At 40.6% G+C, this 22,140-nt stretch overlaps 1 protein-coding gene across 1 annotated transcript in view; it reads left to right on the plus strand.

Moving 5' to 3' along the window:
• LOC140996482 (protein crumbs homolog 2-like) overlaps nt 1-13,759 on the plus strand; it is a 34,578-nt gene extending 20,819 nt beyond the window's left edge. Inside the window, exons 7-13 of the mRNA XM_073466899.1 lie at nt 478-1,431; nt 4,804-5,345; nt 5,817-5,982; nt 8,440-9,301; nt 11,820-11,936; nt 12,102-12,228; nt 13,440-13,759. Of these exons, the coding sequence (XP_073323000.1) occupies nt 478-1,431; nt 4,804-5,345; nt 5,817-5,982; nt 8,440-9,301; nt 11,820-11,936; nt 12,102-12,228; nt 13,440-13,661 (2,990 nt within the window). The 3' untranslated portion in view covers nt 13,662-13,759. The remainder of the gene's footprint in view (nt 1-477; nt 1,432-4,803; nt 5,346-5,816; nt 5,983-8,439; nt 9,302-11,819; nt 11,937-12,101; nt 12,229-13,439) is intronic.
• The last annotated feature ends 8,381 nt before the right edge of the window (nt 13,760-22,140 follow it).

Below are 22,140 nucleotides of genomic sequence, written 5' to 3' on the forward strand. Positions count from 1 at the left end.
GGCACCTCTGACCACTGAAACCAAGTCTTTAATTCTGTGTGTCTGTGTGTGTTTGACAAATTTGTCTGACAAGAAATATTCCAATGTGTAGCTGATATAATCTGTATGCCAGACACTGGTTTAATTGTGTTAAGGAGATTTAATTCACCTTTTTTTTGGTACAATGAATGGCCATTTCCTCCAGTCATTTCCCCATCTGCGAACAACACTGACAGAAGAAAATCATACCTTGCCTAAACCAAGCCTGCCTGCTCATCTGTATGCATACACACTTAGCTCTGTAATTAATTTACTGTCATTTACTGTGGTCTGACTTTCCATGGTCCAAGCCTCAATCTCCTTGTTGTTTGTCTGATTAACCAGATTCGTGATTACATTATTAGATGAAATATGACTTCCACTGTGATCCATGTGAAGGATATGGTATGGCTGCTGAGGATTTGAATCAGTGTTAAACGTGTATGTCTTTACTTACAGGCATACAATGTGAGGTGGACATTAACGAGTGTGACAGCAATCCCTGCAAGAATGGTGCCACGTGCGAAGACGCTGCCAACTCCTATAGGTGTCACTGCCCTGTGCCAAAGCCAGGCAAGGAACCCTGGGGCGGGCCCGACTGTGAAGTCCGCCTGGTCGGTTGCCAACAGCACCAGTGTCAACATGGAGCAGGTTGTGTCCCTGTGCTGACCGATGACGGAGAGCACAGCTACGCCTGCCAGTGTCTGCCTGGCTGGACTGGAGATCGCTGCAATACCTCCACCACCTTCTCTTTCAACATAGAGGGCTATGTCCACATGCAGCTGCCTGTTTCCGAAAACAGGACAAAACGAGAGACTAAAGACCACAACCACGGGCTCCACATGCACCTCCGATTCAAGAGCACTTTGCCCAACATGGTGCTGTACTACCGGGGAACTATGGAGCGCTTTTTCTCCCTGGAGCTCATCGAAGGCTCTGTTCAGGCCAGGGTGAAGTCAGGGAAGGTTCTGCAGGTCATTTACCCTGGCCCAGTCAATGATGGAGAATGGCAACAGGTCACTGTGACCATGGATGAGAGGCTGGTTCTGGTTGTAAAAGGACCCGGCTGTGAGGAAGAGTGCCAAGTGAAGAATGAGGGTTACAACCACCTAATCTTCCTGCAGCCCAGCTCCTTTCATCAGCTTTATGTTGGAGGGGCACCACAAGAATATTTAGCCCATACATCCAGCGGAAGGGGCTTCATTGGCTGCATGGAAGACCTTGAAGTTGACCATAAGCTGCTTCTGCCTCAGGACCTCATCAGAGAGGAGAACAAGGGCTTGGAAATGGGTTGCAGCAAAAAGAACTGGTGCCAGGATGACCCCTGCATGCAACGTGGGCAGTGTGTGGACATGTGGGTTCGTGCCAGCTGTATGTGTCATCGGCCCTACTATGGAGAACGCTGTGGAAAAGGTGAGAGTACTCACAGTGCACCTGGTAGGTAAAGTTGGGCACCGTTCACATTTGAACCAATATCAGTTCTGATACCGGTACCTGGAATTTGATACCTATACCCAATCATCCCTTTTGTTGGTACTCTATTCTCTCTGCAATAACAAAAAAAATGTTATTTCAGTTCTAACCAGTTAATTAATTCACTTCTAGAGTCAATATATCATAAGTCATATTTGCAAATATGAGCACACACGTCGTTTTATGTTCAGTATGTGAATTAAAATGGATCGTTGGTAAATATACTTTTATTGCAGTCATGATGCTAACCGACATTAGCGCATTAATGTGAATTCCCATTACAGGGCTGCCAAGTTTCACGAAAAGTTTGGAGTGAGATATCGGGGGAAGCCTACATGAAATGTGTTCCCTCACTGTTTCATAAAGTTTGGGGAGAGCAGTTTCGTCGTGCTCTTTCGCGTGATGCGTCTTCAAATGCTTTATAAGGTTGCTGGTGTTGAAATTGGCAACACTTGTGCCACCCCTACAAATTACAACCTTGCATACTGAACATGTGGCTGTTTTACTGGTGGAGTTATCCAAACTAACATATTGCCAAATAGCTGACATGTTGGTAGCTCCATCTGAATCACGCAAAATCAACTTCTTCTTCACCGCTCTAAAAACAGTAGTTGCCAAGAGCAGCACAGCGCAACTTCCTGTGTTGGCTTTAAGCGCAGCAAAGAAGAATTGATTTCCGGTGTGTAATGTTAAGCAGAGCTAACGGAGCTAACTGGGAAGTCGCAGGGTCCCGTTTCTAAATTACATGGTATCAGATCTGTGCATAGACGCACATATTCGCCGATACCGAGACCTAAACCTGCATTTTCGTCTGTGTCTGTGGCATTTCCAATAGTGGTATCGAAAACTCACCTCCATGCCAGCCACTCTACCTGCCCTGTTGGCCTCCTCATGCTCTCTCCCTCTCTGTCTTTACTCTGAATGTACCAGTGAACATGCAAGAAATATTATCAGTAAATTATTGACTAGAAAGATGTTCATACATATAGTCTACATTAAGATTAGACTGTTGTGATGTTATTATTCAGTCATATTAGGTCATTATTTAGGCAGCCCCTCTCCCCCGCCCAATTCTTTTTGAAACTTAAAAACAGTTTCCTGCAATTTTACATATTGTTCATAATGGACCAGCATAAGTAGGAATGAAAATAATTGTAAAATCTGATTAAACAAGAAAAATTCAGACAAAAGTGTACTTCAAGTGAAATAAATAGCAAATTCACAGTCTTCTCCAAAAAAATAATTAAATAAAAATTACCCATTATGTTGCTGAACGGGCTAAGCATTTGTTGTATAAAATCAATTCAGAAAGCAAAGAATGCATACCGTAATATTTCCTCGTAGACAGTAAGCAGTTCACATACTATGTTTTGTTTTTTTTGAAACAATGACAATAAACATCTATTCTATATTATTGGTTTCATACCAAGATTTCAGACATACTAAAAAAACATACTATTTTATTAAACTAAGCAGCATGTTGGTGAGGAATTCTGGATGCAGCCAGTATATTTTGGGGTGACATCGCACTTACCATAACATTACTGTAAAGATGCGCTCTCAGGTACCAAAATTTGGCATTGAATGTTCGGTATCTAACTCTATTGGTAGGTAGCTTTGCAGGAATGTGCTCTAATTTTACAGCAAAAACACTATTTATAAATCACTGGAAAGATTAACTTGTGGCCAGTGATTAGTGTTTTTCTCAGTGGGAGTCTCCAAGACTATGTGTAGGAGTACTGTTCTCATGATTCTCTAGTGGGATACTTAGACAAACACAGATTTTTTTATTCCACACATAGTGATGGTCCTGTTTTTGGTGAGGCCATGACAGAAGTGAATGAATGAATACTAAACTCGCTCTTAACACTTGGTCCGAACAAATCAATCAAAGTCTGTGCATCTTTAACCCTTCCACAGAGTTAGTTCTTACTTCTATTTGAGGCTATTAGCATGCAAAATTGCCATGTTTGGTTGATCAAATCAAAATGAAAAAACAAAACACATAATTACTCTTTCAGAATGCAGCAACAGTCACTATGCTAACCCAATTAGAAGGGTTTGACTGCAGGCCCACCACCACCACTGGGACCCATAGTGGAAAATAATATTATTGTGCCTCCTTATCAATAAATAACGTTTATATTATATGTAATCATTATATTGAATTTCTAAGACATCTTCTCGCCTTCTTATCAAATTGATTACAACATCAATGTGCACAAAACACAAAGTTGTGTAATTACAGTATGTTGCTAATTTGTTCATTTCTAATTTGTAGGGGGGCAGGGAGACAATATTGATTGAGATGGTATTTCTCCAAGAAATCTGTGATGGCTGAACAGTTGGGGCAACTGAACTATGCTCAGAAAGTTGCCAGTTAAAGAATGAATGTCTTTTCAATGGTGACCATAGAAATGTTTTTAATGCCTTTTAACGTCTAAATGCACACTGGATGGTGAATCAGTCACAACAAAGCAGAGGTTATGTGACATCTAACCCTTTCTGCTCTGTAGCCTGTAATACAGTGGCATCCAAACATATAATACACTTGTTTATTAATGATAAGCATGACAAACCATATAGTAGCCTAAACCTGAAACCAAATGTGATAAGTAAGCTTATAATACTTAAACAATAGAATGAAGGTGATACAGCATGATACAGTGTATTAAATATACACTCAAGTAGGCTACTTTAGTTATTAATGACAAATGCAATAAAACAATAGATGGTGTAATATAATTCACTGGTATGTAAATGTTGCGATACGTGATGTAATGTAATATAATATAATACAGTGGAATAATATAATATAATGTGATACAGTGTCACATAAGCATCAATTATTGATAAGGCAGCTTGATAATACACAAGATTTATCACTATTAGTCCTGGCGACCCCTCCTTCCTGTTAAATGCGTTTCTTTCAAAAATGTATGTTAAAAAGCTCTGTTCAAGCCCAACCCAAGACAGCCAAAGTGATGTGTCTTCAAAATGTTCCTCCAGAGCCACACCGCCCATTGTAAAACTGTTTCACTCGGAAGTGGAGCCCCCCCCCGCCTGACTATTAAAGGTGTACTATGGAAAAATGTCAGTACATTATCAACAGAATGTAAAGAAATAACAATGTTGACATAATGTCAAAGACATCTACTGCATGTATTGTGTTGAAGAGATATCTACTGAAGTTAGCATGCTAACCAGCTTATTTTGATGTCAGATATGAAAAGATTTCTGATATCAGATACACTTGTGCCAGTGTGATGGGGTAAGATAATGACAACATTTTGCCTCCTACTCCTACCTCAGAGTACCCATCCTGGACCTTTGGTCGTGAGAACACCACCAGCTATGCAACGTTTAACATCTCAGAGACCCATGGAGACAATTTCACCATCTCTTTTTCAATGCGCTCCCTCAAACACAACGGTCTGCTCCTGCAGCTCAGTCGAGAAGGAACGCCTTACCTGACAATCTATCTTAAGGAGGGTACTGTTGCTATTTACAGCCCTCACACCACACTGCTCTCTGAGGCCAAGTTTGTCACTGACGGTAACAATAATTTGGTAACCGTAAAGGTACACTATGGCCATGTGGTATTTCCCAAAGCAGGGAATAATCGTGCCTTAGGGAATGTGAGCGTAGAAGCAGGAGATGTGGCGTATGTTGGAGGGCTCCCTGCAGGCAAGAGTATGAACGCCTGGGGTGGAAACTTCAAGGGCTGCCTGCAGGACATCCGGCTGGACCACAAGCATCTGACCAGTGAGGATCATCCAGAGGGAGTCGAAGTTTACCAGGCAAGCACAGAGGAGAATGTGCTGCCAGGATGCCAAAGTGATGACACATGCAAGGTAAATACAACATCTGCTGTATGATCATCACTTTAACTAGCCAGATCAGACAGCCCATCCAAATTCTTTGAGAAATTTCAGTTTAGACCATAGTGGTGGACTGACACATTAAGCCACCATTTGGGAAAATGGTGGGTTTCCATCTGCTATATCATATGATATATTGACAAACTTGTCTGGCTAATATTTAGTGGTAATGAAAAGCCCCAGATAACACTTTTAGCATAAACATTTTGCCAGTGTGTGTCTAACAGTGAGACCATGCTAATTGTTGTAGTGCATTGTAGTGCTGTCTCTTAGCTGGGCTGTACTGTATCTCCTCACCCCCATTAGCACTGATCTGGTTGTTAGTCCCTTTGAGCTGCAAGTTACCGCTCAATCCTCTCTGCTGCTTTTACCTCTGCGGTAGCATCAGGTGAGAGATTGTACAAGTGATCGTCTAATCCATCCATCTGTGTTTGTCTTGCAAAGGATGAGCCCTGTTTCAATGATGGACAGTGTCAGGTCACCTGGAATGACTTCAAGTGCGACTGTCCCATTAACTACTCAGGGCGTCTGTGCGAGACGCGTTTGTGGTGTGTCGACAATCCTTGTTTTGACGGAGTGCGCTGTGTGGACTTACAGGATGGTTATGAGTGTGAGTAATCCTTTGACAGTAATTCTCACTCTCTTTATCAAGGCAGGGTAAGTCAGGTTAAGGTTGTTTGTTTAGCTCTTATTTTCTTAATTTGATTAGTTTGACAGTCTTGAAAGGTTTCTGTAGAGCCATTTAACATTAGTTGGTGTGGACAACTTGCCAACCTTTGACTCCCACTGACATCAAAGGAAAAACTTCTGAGTACAAGAGAGGGAGGGAACTCCATGATCTCAACAGTCTGACCGTGAGAGGTGCTGAGAAGAAAGATTATCCTACAAGAGACTCAAGCACAGAAACAACAAATATATAGATATTATGTCTGATGAAATTAAATGGGAACAGGAAGTAACACATGGGTAATACAATACTGATAGCACAAGGCATAAAACAAAGGCTACCAATAATCTTTACCATGCCTCATTTGTTTACAGTTATTGCATCAAGGTATCACAATTCAAGGGGCCCACCACTGATTTTAGGAATGGAAATCTGTTTCCTTATCCCTTATTCCAGTGACTATAATCATGATGAGTTTTTTGATTTTCATGTGTGACTGCAGTGGGATTTGAGGGTTGATGGGTCATACACAAGACTTTCCCCCCAGGAGACTGGGGTTTGTGTCCTCAGTGTGACCAAGTGTGTAGTTTGAAAATTAAGGCCATTGACCAAACTGCTGTATTTGATGAGTTGGGAGTGAGAATGTTGTTCCCAAAACTCTTGACCCTGCAATTCCCATTTCATTAGACACGTGCCTAGTGAACATATTTCAAGCTCCATCCAACCAGTTTGCAGCACTGGCCTTTAATTTTTAAACCTGTTGTCCCAAAGCCCAAACTAAGAAAATAACCCTGATGACATCATCAGGGTTTTCTCTTTCTGAGCCACAAGAGACATTAGAAAACTGTTTTCACAGACTGAGTCATACTGAACATGATGAGCAAATTCATTTGTATATAAAATAGATGGAGTGCCCCTTTAATTGTGATACCTTGATGTAAGTACTGTAAACAAAAGAGATGTGGCCAGATTGACCAATAGCCAACACATGGAATGATCCTTGTGTTGTTGTTGTGTCAGAAAGATGGGAGCCGTTAACACTGCAGCTCTATTCATCTCTGCTCTCTTAGGTGTGGCAATCCAGGTGTGGGTGTATTATTAATACTCTCCTAACACTGTTTATCCTTGACTAACATATTACCAATAGTGACATCCAGCTGGCAAATAAATCTTTTTTAATGGTATTTGGAGAACCTCTGGATAGGACACCCAAACTGAGTCTGCAAAATAAACTGCAATAAAAGCAAGATGACTATAAGATTTTCCAATTAATAGATTGATCTTATAAATTAATAATACTCTTAGGGCCGGATCTACTAAGATCCCAAATTGCTGTGTGCGCAATCTAGAAATTTGCGTGTGGGGTTGAACCGCGGTTTGCGGGCGATTTACTAAGAGTGATTGCGTTAATGACAACAGGTGCAAACGTGTTGGAGACACGCCCATTTAAATGAGGGTTTAGCGTGTTTCATGGTTTTCAGCATGGCGAGTTTGAGAGAGCGAAAGCGCAAAGTGAAATTCGACCCTTTGGAATTAGAAGTGTTGGTAGAGGAAGCGAATAAACATTTCAATGAGCTGCAGCTCATTGAAATGAATCTGACGGTCGCGCAAAGGAACGCCATGTGGGAGAAAATTGGTGAAAAAGTTAATGCTGTTGGAAAAAACAGGCAAACAGTGGATGAAGTGAAAAGGAGATACCAAGACATCAGAAGAAGAACAAAAACAAATTGGCGTATAATAATATAAATATAATAATAATAGTAAACTTGCAAGGAGTTTTGTTATTGCAGGTATTGCGACTCCTTCTCGTAGCTGGCTCCAAATCCGCTCTGAGTTCCTCCAACAGCTCCAAAATGGCAAGGCTGGATAGGCGATATGTTCTAATTCGATATGTCCTCATTCATCCCAAAAATGTTCACACGAGGGTGAAAAATGCGTTCTCGGCGTCTCCTTCTTGCAACAATAACCGCAGCCATGTGTGCGCAATTACGCATACAAACCGTTTGCACCTTCCTTTGAGACGTGTTAAATATAGAAGCAGTTTCTATTAGCAAAATTGCTTTCAGGTTTGCTAAATCACTTTGCGTGTGCTAAATTAATATATTTACATTTTCTCCACCCACAACACGCACAATTGCGTGTAAACGCCCCATGTTGCATATTCATTGCTGCAAACGTACTAACCGAATGCAGACGCGCTATTTTGCACCTTTGACAGACGCAACCCTTTTTGCGCACTGTTAGTAAATCAGTTTGTACATTTTTTTGCGTGTGCAAGGAGTTTGCACACGTTTTAATACACGCAAACCTTAAGTAGATCCGGCCCTTAGTTTTGAATCAGCATGATAGAGCACAATTCTGTATTTCGGTGACTGCTCACGCGATCTTCTGCTCCCACAGGTTTAACTGAAGCCATTTTTCAGGACAACGCTCTCCTGTATGCTGCCAACAGCTCTCTGCTGAACCCTGTAACCAACATCACCATGGATATACGGACACGAGACTCGAACGGAATCTTGATGCGGGCTGCCAGCAAAGCTGAGGTCTTCTGTGTGGGCCTGCTCAACTCTTCCCTGCTGGTAAAACTGGACAGCGGGGCGAGTGCAGAGCTGCTGGCCTTCACAAGTGACAGGACCATCGCGGACGGAGCGTGGCATCAAATTCAGCTGTCCATGGTCGATCAGACACAGTTAGTGTCCCGCTGGCACCTCACCGTGGATGGGCAGAGAGTAGGAGGCAGCTTCGGCGTTGGCGGCAACCTCAACTTCCTGAATGACACCAAAATCTTGCTGGCTGAGAAATACACTGGATGTTTAGGGGAGATAAGAGTGGGTGGAATCTACCTTCCACTCATAAGAGTACCAGATGCCCCTCAGACAAGCCAGTTCTTCAGGCTGGGTGGGCATGAGCCAACCATAGGATGTAAAGGAACCCCGATTTGCGATTCCCAGCCCTGCCTCAACCTGGGTGTGTGTCAGGACCAGTTCAATGAGTTTAACTGCAGCTGCAGTACAGGATGGGAGGGGAAGCTGTGTGAGACGGAGATAAATGAGTGTTCTTCAGGTCCCTGTTTGTACGGTACATGTAAAGACCTGCTGGCAGACTACCAGTGTAGCTGCGAGCCTGGATACACAGGGAAAGACTGTCAGGATGAGGTGGATAACTGCCTGGAGTTCAACTGTGTGAATGGAGGAACCTGCGTGGAGACAGTGGGAACGCACACATGTTCATGTCCTCCTGGTTACATTGGCAAGCGCTGTCAGTGAGTACAGACTTTCCTGTTTATCTACAGCACATCTTGGGCTTTTAGCTATTGCTCATATTCCATGATTAATATTAATATTAGCAAACAACACGCATCATTTCAGTAACTAACTATTATACTGCAACCTGAGCCTATCTATGCACTTTATACCATGAGTGATCTGACTTGGTGGTGGTGTAATTACATCATTGGACGCTGAAAACTGCCTTTCTATGTTTTATTTGTGTAGACATGTAAGTGATCAAACCTGTATATAAGAGCTCTGTGCATAGTGCCAGGATGATACGGATCAAACGTTTTGGCATGTGCTCAGGAGCCACACACACAGTGTGTTTTGGAGTTGATTTTGATTTATTAAGAGTGTCTGTACTGGTGTTTGAGAGAGACACCAGCACGTTGTCACAGTCACCATTATTACTGTAGTCAGCATAAAGTGCATAGATGGGCTCAGGTTGCAGTATAATAGTTAGTTACTGAAATGATGCGTGTTGTTTGCTGTCAAAGACGAGAAGTTAAAAGTCCCTGTTCATGCAGCTTTACAGCAGAGTTGGTCTGCAGTCTGAAAGTAATGGGGCTTTTCCATACACATGTGCTGGCTCGACCTGTCTCGTGGGATTTGCATTTCAATTACAACAGGGCAAACCAGTCTTTAACTAATGATACACTTGTCTTGAATGGTGCTCAAAGGAGCTTCGCTAATTTAGTGATAAACACATTTCCTATAAATCCTCCACAATAAAAGTCCCATGTTATGTGGTTATTTAAAAGTTATTTAAAAGCTTTTATTTGAAGCAGCTAAATCAGAACACATTGGGTTTTCACCAGCAGTAACTTAACATGACTCCTGAAACAGCTGAAAGTGAACAGGAGTCAGCAGCTACCAGCCAGGTTGAAGTCAATCAGTTAATCAGCAGATCAGATGATTGATCATGGAATGTTGTGTTTTCTTTTGTGATGTTAATTATGCTCGTGGTGCAAAATGTTACTAGCTGAAACACTGGAATCTTCCTACACACTTTATTATTGATCCCACTTATGTTCTCCTAAGAAAAGCTCACTCATCCGGAGCCGTTTTTCACTGTCAGAGTGTCTGAACTGGTGCGGTAGGGTGGACAGATGGGCTGCCGCTGGACTGCTGCTCTGCCACCCTGCCTGTCCACTCTACCACACGAGCCCAGTGACACTGCAGCTACAGCAGCCAGTCGTGAGCCGTAGTTGTCAAGGTAAACACTCCACCTCTCTGACAGTGAAGAGTGGCTCCAGATAAGGGACCCAGACAAGAGCAGCAGAAGACTGGGAGGGAGACCAGTAGACAAGAGCTACTGTGTGTATTTAAAGTTTGAGTCAAGCATAGAACGTAACCAACAAAGCCAACCAATCAGAGGTGGAGTAGGGCAGGTCTTGTGAGAAAATAAGTGGGATCCATAGTAATGCTTCCTGCAACTGCAGGCTGTAGAATGATTTATGTCAAGCACTGAAGCAAAATGACTGATTCTCCAGTTCAGGGAAAGTGTTTCTATGACATTTAGTGATTCAATTAATTTATGTCACAGCAATCTTTTGCATATGAGGTCCAGTATTTTTCCGATCAGGCATCTGACACAGAGGGTTTTTTGTTATTATTCATATCATAACATAGCAGTGATGTGGAAATGAATAATATTAATAATAATAACTTTATTTATATAGCAACTTCCGTGCAAAGATGCAGCCCAAGGTGCTTAACAAAGACAGGATAAAAGAATACATGATAATAAAAAACCAAATGTAGAAATGACAGGGGAAAACAAGCAGCAATTGCAATAAATTAGAGAAAAGCAAGTAGACAGACAAACGAATAAAGAGAAAAAAAAATTAAATAAAATACTAAGAAAAATAATGACAATATAACAGTCTTGATATAATACACACTAAGAATAAAATTGAGGCAGTTACTCCACATTAAAAGCCAATCTCAGAACTGCGAGAGTTCATAGGTCTAAGATGCAAGGGGAAGCCGGCCCACAGTTTAGGCCTATGATGGCAGAAAGCATCTTCACCTGATTTTTGTGGAATATTCCTTACCTAATAAATTAGATGATGTTGAATAGATGCTGAAAAAAATATTTAATATTAATAATATTTATTTTGAGTAAATTACTTGTCATATTAATCACTGGTTTAAAAATAATCTTTAGAGTAACTGTGTCGATATATTAATCATCTAATGGAAAGAAGAATGATTAGAATAACTGATGGAAAAATAATCCTAGACTACTTCTTACCCACAGCCATGTTAGCATTGGTTATACCAAACAAGGTGTTGGCTAATATCAGTTTTAATGTTAACGTTTTGATAACCCTATGCAATCAATGTGGGGTGAGAAGTAAATTGAATGATTTCTCTGATTCTCGAGAAAGCTGCTATGAGCATTACCACAGGACCTACAATCAAGCGGGCACATTTTAAACGGGCACTGCACTAGTAACTACAAAATCATACCTTGCGCAATAAGTATGTTTGTGTTTCCAACAGGTGGCGTTTCCCTCCAGTGGCGTGTGATGTGAACACAGACTGTCTTAATGGAGGGGTCTGTATAGGAGGAGACTCTGGAGGTAACTGCACCTGCAAGCCGGGATACACTGGTGCCAGGTGAGAGCAGCATGTTCCTCACCACACACCTGCTGTTCAGTAGAAAGTGTGTCTACTCTGAAGCATATCCAAGTGTAAAGGTCAAGAGTGCATGTGCGTGTAAGTGTGTGAGAGCAGCTGCTCTGTCAGACAGAGTTGTGTTAAAACCCTGCTGATGTGTTTCAGGTGTGAGACAGAGATAGACGAGTGCGAGTCCAACCCTTGTCTTAACGGTGCCACCTGTCTGGACAGACTCAACCACTTCCAGTGTGAGTGTATGCCGGGCTTCAGCGGCAGACTGTGTGAGAGCAACGTAAGTGATAGACAGATCTTTTCACTGGCACTGGCTTTGACATAATTTGCTTTCACAGCACATGTGCTAAATTAGAACCTGAATCTGACTGATGGGTTTTATATATGGATGGCCTACATTCAGGTTCCCTTTAGCTGCCACAGAAATCCTGATTTAGGAATAAAAATGACACAGGCATACTGTACATGAAAAAGCATGTTTACTGTAAACGCAATAAACAATAGCATTACTATATCTCCATGCCATAGTGTATTGTCCCAATTAAGTGGAAAATGTGTTTCAGGATTTCTAATATTACACTAAAAATTATATATTTTTTAACACATAAAGAAAACATTTTCAGTGACAATTAATGCCTGAAAATTAGTCCAATAAAGATATAGTATTTTATAACTAAAGGTAAATAGGTTAGAATGTTTTGTGAATTATGAAAAAAAAACAGATTATGACTGTAATTACTAATACAATGCAGTAAAGAAAACCGTGTGTTATACACATAGGTGTAGTGCTGCTGGAGCGCCACTCCGCCTCTTTTTTTTCTCCAAGAGACCAAATAAAATGTTCACGGTTTGCATAATCCGGTTAAAATGTAACAGTGATGAATTGCTAATACAACTAAGTTGTATGGCATGTTTTGAACAAATGTTGGCTTCTTCACTATCGTCCTGCCATTCACTCTGTGTGCCAGGGTCGAGGGGCTGCATTTCACCAACCTACACACTCTTAACAAGTAACTAAGAGTTACAACACAGGAACAGAAGCAGCAACGGTGTTTAGGACCTGAGCCAATAAACCTTTAACTTCATTTAAATTAACTTAATTCATTTCAAATGTGATGAGTCAAACAGGAGTTTCTGCTCTGACATTTTCAATAGCAAAAATATTCACAGTTTAAAAACATTATGACAGAAGTTACAGTGCACAGCAGCAGCTTTGAATAAACAGTCAGCCTACCTGCTGCAGTCACACTGTCTGTTATCACCCACTTCAAAAGTGTCCTGCGTCAGGCTTTGTGTGAGGTTCACGGTGATAAATATGGAAGCCCATTACTGCAAGTTAAGAAAAGGATAAGATGAAAACTAAGTTTGATTAATATTACCATGGTCGATCATGATTATGAAAGAAAAATCCATAATCGTGAGATAATGTAACCACGTGCGTGCATGCTAGTTTTGTTCACTATGTATACATAATATTGTACCCTCTTTCAGAAAGAGGAGCACAGGGAGCGAATCCCCTGGCTGGTGGTGACCATTCCTCTGACCACCCTGTGTGTGTTACTGGCCATCCTGGTGGTGTTTTTCCTTATCATGACGGCACGGAAGAAGCGTCAGTCAGAGGGCACGTACAGCCCCAGCTCACAGGAGGTGGCTGGTGCCAGGTTGGAAATGGGCAGTGTCCTCAAAGTCCCCCCAGAGGAGAGGCTGATCTGAGGTCTGCAGCTCTGCCTCACAGCCTCACATCCAGTGGATGTATCTATCTAAAGGGCAGGTAGAACATATGCTCTGCAGTGTGGATGATTAATCAACGAGCGGTCCTCCCCTTTGAAAACTACTGACACTGAAGCCTCAGAGATGGACAGGTGAAGACCACAGGCTGAAAGAGACAGTCTCCTGATTACTCAGGCTGTCCTGTTGGGGGAGTGTATAGTCAAAGGATGCTCTGACCTGGATGTCACCTTGAAGTTGAGTCTTGAGGACAATCTTAAGCTTAAATCACATGGAACCAGAATCATGTTAGGACCTCCTGTACAAAGGAAAAGCCTGAAAGCCTGTGGATATGAAGGAATGTATTCACGTAGGCTGAAAATGATGAAACTGAAATTCTCTGAGGCCCTCCATACGGTCATGTAAGGGCAATGAATTCATCATTTGTGGTTTAGTAAAGCAAAGCAGTCAAAACTTCCTCTGTAGATTCCACTGCTGATTCTGTTTTGCAAGGCAGAAAGATTCATGTGCCGAGGGAGAAAAAGACATTTGAAACTAATTCTGTCAAATTACACAATTTAATTTGCATTACCACAGACTGCACAGTATTATCAGTGAGTCCTTGTAGTAGTATTACATTCCATATACAAGGGGGGTCTTTTTAGTTGTTTTTTTTTTTGTAAATCTGGCTTTATCTTGTTAGCAATGCTAATCCTGCATGACTTGACCTCTTCTGCTATTAAGTATTTAGTCACCTGATTTCCTTTTTTCTCTCCTTCAACCGGAAATTTGTGATTTTAACTTTCTTTTGTCTTAGAAAATAGACGCAGCAGTCGCAAAATCAATCGAAGAAGTTCTTTGGATTCAAACCTTGTGTTTTCCTTTGCTGAACCAGACATTTGGATTTGTACAATACAACTTTGATACCGCTGATTTCAGGTACTTAATATTGTTAAAATAATTCTGGTACGAGGGGAAAAAGAGTCTTTTAAAGTTGGAGGCAGTATTCTTCTATCATGTGTCTGCAGGTTTTCGTTTACTCCATCTCTCTTTACTGCTGCGGTCTTTAATGTGAATGAAATGATGCAAACACTTCATATGATGAAGCATGAATTTAGAACACCCACCTGAATGTGTGGACTACATCACTGCAGCCTCTGCAGGAGTCAAAAACTGTTGTGTTAATAACTGCTGTATTATACTGTCTGTGTGCACTGTATGACTGAACAGGCTAACTGCTCTCTCCATTCTTTGTTACTGTCATAAGATGCTATGAGTGTCTTATCCATGTCTTTGTGCTGTGTATAATGCAAAACTTCAAGTCACTGTATTTTTATTTTTTGTAATATTTTCAATATTTTCAACAGTATTTAAATGTAGGAATCTTATTGCTGTGTTCCGAGGTGGACATACCAGTATTTATGGACATAAGTAATGGATCAAAAAAAAAGGGAGACTTGCAAAGAATGTCTACTTGTCTTGTAGCTAATTTAAAGGAATAATTCAACGGCAAGGGCATAGGTTTGGTCTCAAAATAAGTAGGGACACAACAGTTATTGGCTTTCTTTCCAAGAGTGAGATTAGGAGACAAACAGTCAGTAGTTGTAAGTATGCAGCTGGAATCAAAGAAAAAGTCTTCAGTTTCACATTTCTGTATCTGTTTCTGGATCAAGCAAACAAGAAACAATGTGTTAATTACTTAAGGTATTTTTCAAGCTATGTTAATCCCAGCTCCCAACCTACAGTAACACACTGACATGAGACTAATATCCATCTTCTTAATTGACTCTCAGAAGTTTTTCTCCAAATGTTGAGCTATTTGTTTAAGTTGTCACCATTTTACATACTATAGTCTTATATAGAGGCAAAGTCCACCCTGTCCTGGTTTCCCTCATGTGTGGTGGTTGATGGCAAGAGACAATTTTTTTAACCTGTTTGAAGTGTGCCATGAATGAGACATATCTTTGCCAATTTAAAAGGGAATTTTGTTAGCCAAGAAGGTCAGTTATAAAGATAGTTAAATACTTTTGTGTGTAAAGACTTCGTCTTGCACAATATCAACATGTCCTCATACCTAACGACTGAACAGGTTTCTCCCAAAACGACATTTATCACCATTCTCAAACCAACATCACTGTTGCAGTGTACCAGACCTTCTTTGTACTGTTGCAGTTTGCTGAGGTGTAGACACTGAAGCTACTTGAGTGATTTAGGAAAACATTGCAGTTTGGGTTAAAATAAATTCTGTAGTTCCATTACAAATGTACCTGCGTTACCTAAGTAACTTAGGTTACCATATGTACGTGACGTAACTCACCGTTTACTTTTGGTTTTACACTGGACACAAACAGAGGAAAAAGTATTAAAAAAGGAGCAAATCTGTCTGGCCAAAATGAAAGCTGCAGTTATGTGAATGGAGAGTTATTCAGTTCTGTGAGCTAGCTAATGTACAGAACCGGTTCTACAAGTTTACAGCTATGGGTTTTGGTGAGCTTTAAGCAAGAGCAAGTCATCTACGGGACTGATGGCTGCATAGTCTTTCTAATAATGTACTTTCACAGTCTTATACTTAATTCGTTTTATGACAGACTGGGACTCTTTCATGTAAAATGCATCTTTTAAATTGTTAAATGTCATATGTGTAGTTATGGCACAAGTCCAATGGGATCAAGTATTTGTCTCTCACCATTCAGGCCATATGTTTTCTCAAATAAGGTCTCATGGTGGTCCTCTGGAAGGGGAGGGACTTCTGCTCCAGACAAACCTCAATCTAGCTTTTGCATAATGTTTCAAAAATACTGATCAGGCTGCCATAGACCCTTAAAGTTAAATTAGTTAAGGATTCTTAGACTGTGATACCACTCACACTCACATTTTCTAGATCAGGAAATCCCACCCACTTGCCTTTCACTCTGTACTCACCAGTGCTGCTAACTTTATAAAACCACTTAACCAGGATGCTTTTAACTGAAGGTGCTTATGTAATATGAATTCAATTAATGTTGATGGCAACAGACAGTTTGTGAAAGGGAAGTGACATGCAAGTCACAGCTGAATAAGAATTAGAGAGACACTGGTCAGTACTATTGAATGTAGTAAGGAGTAATAAGTAGGATTTTAATCATCGTGCTTTAGGTGGGGTTGGTACCAATGACCAATGACAGTTACTTTCTAGAACGCAGTTTGCTTTGACTTTATTTCATCTGAACAATTCAATTGACACAATATTGCTCACGCTTAGATTAGATACATTATATGGCCAGAAGTATGTGGACACCATGTCTAGCTCTGCAGCATACAATTACATTTTAGACAAAAGTGTGTTTCCAAGTTTGTGTTTGTCCTTTTCCTGTTTCACTATTTAAATGCCCCAGCAAATGTTTTTTTCCAGCTTGGTGTGGAAGAACATGACTGACCTGCACAGAGCCTTAACCTCAACCCCATCCAACACCATTGGGATGAACTGAAAAACCGACTGTGAGCCAGACCCTGTCACCCAACATCTGTGTAGGACCTTACGAATAATCTTGTGGCTGAATGCAAGTAACTGTCTGCAACAATCTGGTAGAGAGACTGAAACCAGAAGAGTGGAGGCAGTAATGCAGCACAATAATGCCCATGGTTTAGAAATTAAATATTCAGTGCTTAGATATGGGTAGAATGCTCAGGTGTCCACATAATTCTGGCCATGAGGTTGCAGATATTATGAAGTGTTGTAAGGAGTTAAAAAGAATAACATGTCGTCGGTGAGTGTCTGTGGCCCTAGTTGTTGCGGTTTGTCCTGCATCGCTGGCACTAGTAGTTCCTTGTCAGTGGCTTTTTGGTCAGCTAAGCACATTGAATCAGCAGCGGAGTCTGTCGACGAGATAAATCACTGATTGACTCTTCAGTTTTGTGAATTAGTGCAGAAAAAGAAAGTGAAAGTACCCTGAGAAGAAGAAGAAATAGAAAAATGGATATAAAGTACACTCCCTGCATGCAGCTGCTTCTTTCACTGAGTACAAGTATGCAGTGTTGTCATTCCTACTGGCTCCCTTTTGGGTTTAATAAAAGTCAAAAGTCGCTTGATGCTCTTTTAAAACGACTGCAGGGAATGCACATGTATATGTACATGATGAGATGACAGTATGTGCCTTCATGTTCTCCTGCATCCATAAAACACAAGAATCCTGTGGTCTGTTTTTATGTTATTTGTTCTGACAAACTGAAGCCTTCATGTAGTACTTCAAAGGAGAGGTCAGTGACAGAAACCTTACTCTGAGACGCAGCTCTGCTCAAATATTCAAATGTTGTCAGAAGCATTGTGGTGGACGTACAGTCTTGTAAAGCGAAGGGACTTAAGACCAGAATATACACAGGACACATAAGTACCCCAGCTATGTAAAAAATGGTAGTGATTTTACACTGGAGTTGTTTTTCTAATGCTGTACCATGTACAGCACACTGTAGATCAGTACATGAGGAGTTTTACTCCAAAATATTATATATTCACTTTTGGCATTAATCAGTCCCTGGAGTTGTTTAAAGACTGGATTCCATTTGTTTCTGTGTGATGCCAATGTGTCGACCCATGACTTGTACTGTGATTCAAACGCTATCTACTATGATATATCAAAATGGCTTAGCATTTGCTGTTTCATGTCTGCAAGTGATTTTCAAGTAGTCACTGTTTTCTAAAAGTGAATACCTCATTTTGGAATAAAACTCTTCATTTGTTCCCAGAACACTTGTTTATTTGAGTGAAATTTTATGATTTGTCTATAAAGTATGATGTATAGGCCTCTAATCCAAGTGGATAGTTACACTGTAATTTTGAGTATATAATGGAAAATGGCGCTTCAGTTGGAATCAAAGTTGGTGGGTACGAAATGTGTCTTAAACAGTGTTCAATAAAAAAAAAAACACACACATAGGAAATTACCTCGATGGATGTGTTCTTGTAAGGCTCCCTGGTTTTCTTTTTTAATACTTACTGTATATCTTTTTTGAAGTTTCAAGCATCTCCAAGATGACAAGTATACAGAGAAGTAAAGGCCGCAACAAAACAGGAAAGTGAAAGTCTAACTGGGTGATGGGGAATGAAAATAAAACATACACAGCATATTTCTTTGGCTTCATAATGAGAGGTGTTATGTAATGCTTAATGTGCAAATGGAACTGACAGAGATTATATTTTTTAAGAAATGACATAAGCAAATTTGCAAAGATTTTCTATGCAACAGTCCAAAAAAAATAAATAAAAAAACAAACAAAAAAAAACAACCTCCAATCATCAAGGCTCGAGGGAATGAGTGATTGTACAACACTGTTTGGGGTTTTGCTGAACGTACAGTTGGGTCCAAAAGTGTGAGATCATAAATCTCTAATATTGTCACATAAACTTGGAAATAACCAGAAAGTTTGAGGATTCAAAAAGTAATTGAAGGTGTCAGAGGTCAAATTATTATTCTAAACTCAAGGTTTCTAAGGGGGCAGTGCATGGAACTGTAAAACGCTTTCCAAAAACTGGATCAGTTTTATCCAAAGCACAGTCAGGCAGACCCAAAGTGAGCACACCATCAGAATATCAATATCAAGCTTAGTTCACTGAGAGTGAACATCATCACAGATACAGAATTACTAAATAAACAACACAAGACTCCAATCAGCAGTCGTCCTATCAAAAGAAGGCTCTTTTTTAGTGTCTCAGTGGACCAAGAGCAGCTTCTAAACCACTTCTCAGGAGGGAAACAAGGACAAATACTTGAGGTGGGCTAGGAAATACCAGAATTTCACAGTGGATAATAAACAAAAGTCCTAGTTACTAAATAATCCAAGTGATAGATTAGTGTCAGTAACAGAAGGGTGTATGTATGGAGACAATCATTAGAGAGAATGATACCACAGTGTTTCAAACCCACAGTGAAACATGGCGGTGGGAATCACTCCACTGATCAGAAATATGCCCCCCCCCCCGGTTTGATCTTTGTGGAGAAGGATTCATGCTGCAGCAGGATACGGCCCCCAAACACACCCCACTGATCATGTATGGGGGCACTAATAAAACACTGATATAAGATTAGCTGAACCATTGAACCCGCTCCACATTCCCCCTCCTTTTTTATAAACACCTTCTTTTCCCTCTTTGCAAATGCTCACTCTGCCCACCCCTGCCCTCTCCCTCCCTCCCTCCCTCCCTCCCTTCTTCCTTTCTTTGAAGCTATAATGGTTGTGCATTCCTTTATGTCTCTGAGAGACTCCCAATCCGGCTGACTTCTGGCTCGGTCAGTGCTTCTCCTCCCAATGATGGCAAGTAAAGCCGCACCACTATCCTCCTCCTCCTCCTCTCTGATCCCACAGTGTGGGGAAGGGAGGCAGGAGGCAGGAATGCTGGCATGAAATCCTGAGGTCATCAAGCTACTTCTGAGCAAGTTAGAAAAGGCCAAGGAATTGTTATCTAAAACAAAAGAAGCACATACCTTACAACCTTAGCAGTTAGTCTCAATGGAATTGTTCTGCTTTCAATGAAATGTCTGAAACTGGAAACTTGAACATGTAACAAGTTGACAACAAATTTGACTGTCCACAACCTGCATATTGTTTGTTGGAAATACACATTGATTTATTGAACACACGCACACTAACATCTCTTCGTCACCCCTAACACACACTTTACACTATAGAAAAAACATGTAATTTAAAAAAAAATCATATATGTAGTTAAATTACTGTGACTAATCAAAATGTTGGTGATTACAAAGGGGTTACATCTGAATATATACATTTTTAAAAAAAGCTTATGTACTGTACAATACATTGATTTGGTTCTTTCTTCTAACCATGCAAGAAGGCCTTCTTAGGGCATATAACAACGCTGTCGTGTTTATGGACAAGAAAGCCTTAGAGCGCGAGAAATACAACCATATTTTTTCCTTTTGAAATCAGAGAAGGGCTCTGACTGATAAATGTTAGATTATATATACCTGTACTTCTGTTTATTTTTGTCTTTTCCTGTGATGCTGGGGCTGCTAGGAAATGTTAGGCTTGTTTTGACAATTAAGTATCGTCATAACTATCATCATTGCAATCATCATCATCATCGTCATAATCAATGTTGTTTGTTTATCCAAAATCCAACACCTCCTCATACCGAAAACAACTGAATAGGTAAACTGTCAGTCTGTCAAAAGGACATGTATCACAGTTCCCAAAACAAATAATCGTTGTAGCGTAATAGCGACATACGTACTGGTCCTTCATCGTACAGTTTGGCTAGGTTCAGCCAACAGAGCTGCTTGGTAAGGTTAAGGAATACATTGTAGTTTGGGTTAAACTGACTATCTTGCTTCTCTAAGTTCCCTTACAAATGTACCTTTGTTACCTAAGTGGCTTGCATTACTTCACTATGTTAGTAAGTAAAAAAAAGCTTACCGTTGACATCGGGTTTCACACTAGACACGAACAGCAGTCCAACTTGTTCAACTTGATGGTCCATCCCAGACCTCATCCCTGTATGGACTTTTCACTCTTTATTCTACTTCTGCTCACCTCCTCCGTTACAGCTGTAATAATTACTACAACCACTAGAGGTCGCGGCCTAACAACAAATGTAAATTATGTGGCAATAATCTGCCTTCATTTTTGACCTGTGATATCTTGGAATATTAATAAACAGAGGCAGTGACTTCATCTCCAGTGATACCTGTATGTCTGCTGCAATAGCAAGCAACGGTCACTTCATAACAGACCTACAGGTTGTTTTTTGAAGGACTGGCTCCAAAGTCTGAGATGTGTTATTCCTCTGTGCCACAGAGCTCCATTGTTGTCCAAAAACACATTGATCATTGCCGTGTTTGTAACCCGTACCCCGCACCAATTGTCACGTTCCTTCATTACCACGAACACACACACTGTAGTCTGTTTTGTCCCACACAACGTGCTGCTGCCGCAAACACTCGGTGAAAATACTGCCCTACAATACGCTCATCCTGTTGGCTAAAAATGTGCCACAGACAGGAAAGTTAAGTCAGGACATATTGAAACTTTGCTGGTTTTGGTCTCTGTATGGGATTGACTGACAAGAATAGAAAAATATAGAATAACACAAACAATACTGTTTCTTTAGATCTAAACAAAGCTTCTGGTTCTGAAGAACCCACCGAGTGGCCAACCCTCACACAATCAGTTCCATTTTACTTTATTGATTCATACATACTGTTTTTTGGGGGAGTTTTATTTAAACATTTTCAATATGGTGGTTTTTGTACTCTCATTTTCTTCCTTGCTAAAGATGGCAACATCCAACTCTTGGGCCCACCTGACACTTACATATATTTAAACAACTACTGCCCATATTCCTATGAAACTTGGTATACATATTCATGCTTATTCTCCTTATATTACTGGTGGTATAACCCTGGTGTAAAATCGTTATTAGAGCAACTTACAGTTTGCTGCCACCACACTGACATGTCAACCATTGCCCACATGTCCTTCAGACAATATG

Source organism: Pagrus major, chromosome 5 (assembly GCF_040436345.1).
Source record: "Pagrus major chromosome 5, Pma_NU_1.0".
NCBI classification, from domain to species: Eukaryota; Metazoa; Chordata; class Actinopteri; order Spariformes; family Sparidae; genus Pagrus; species Pagrus major.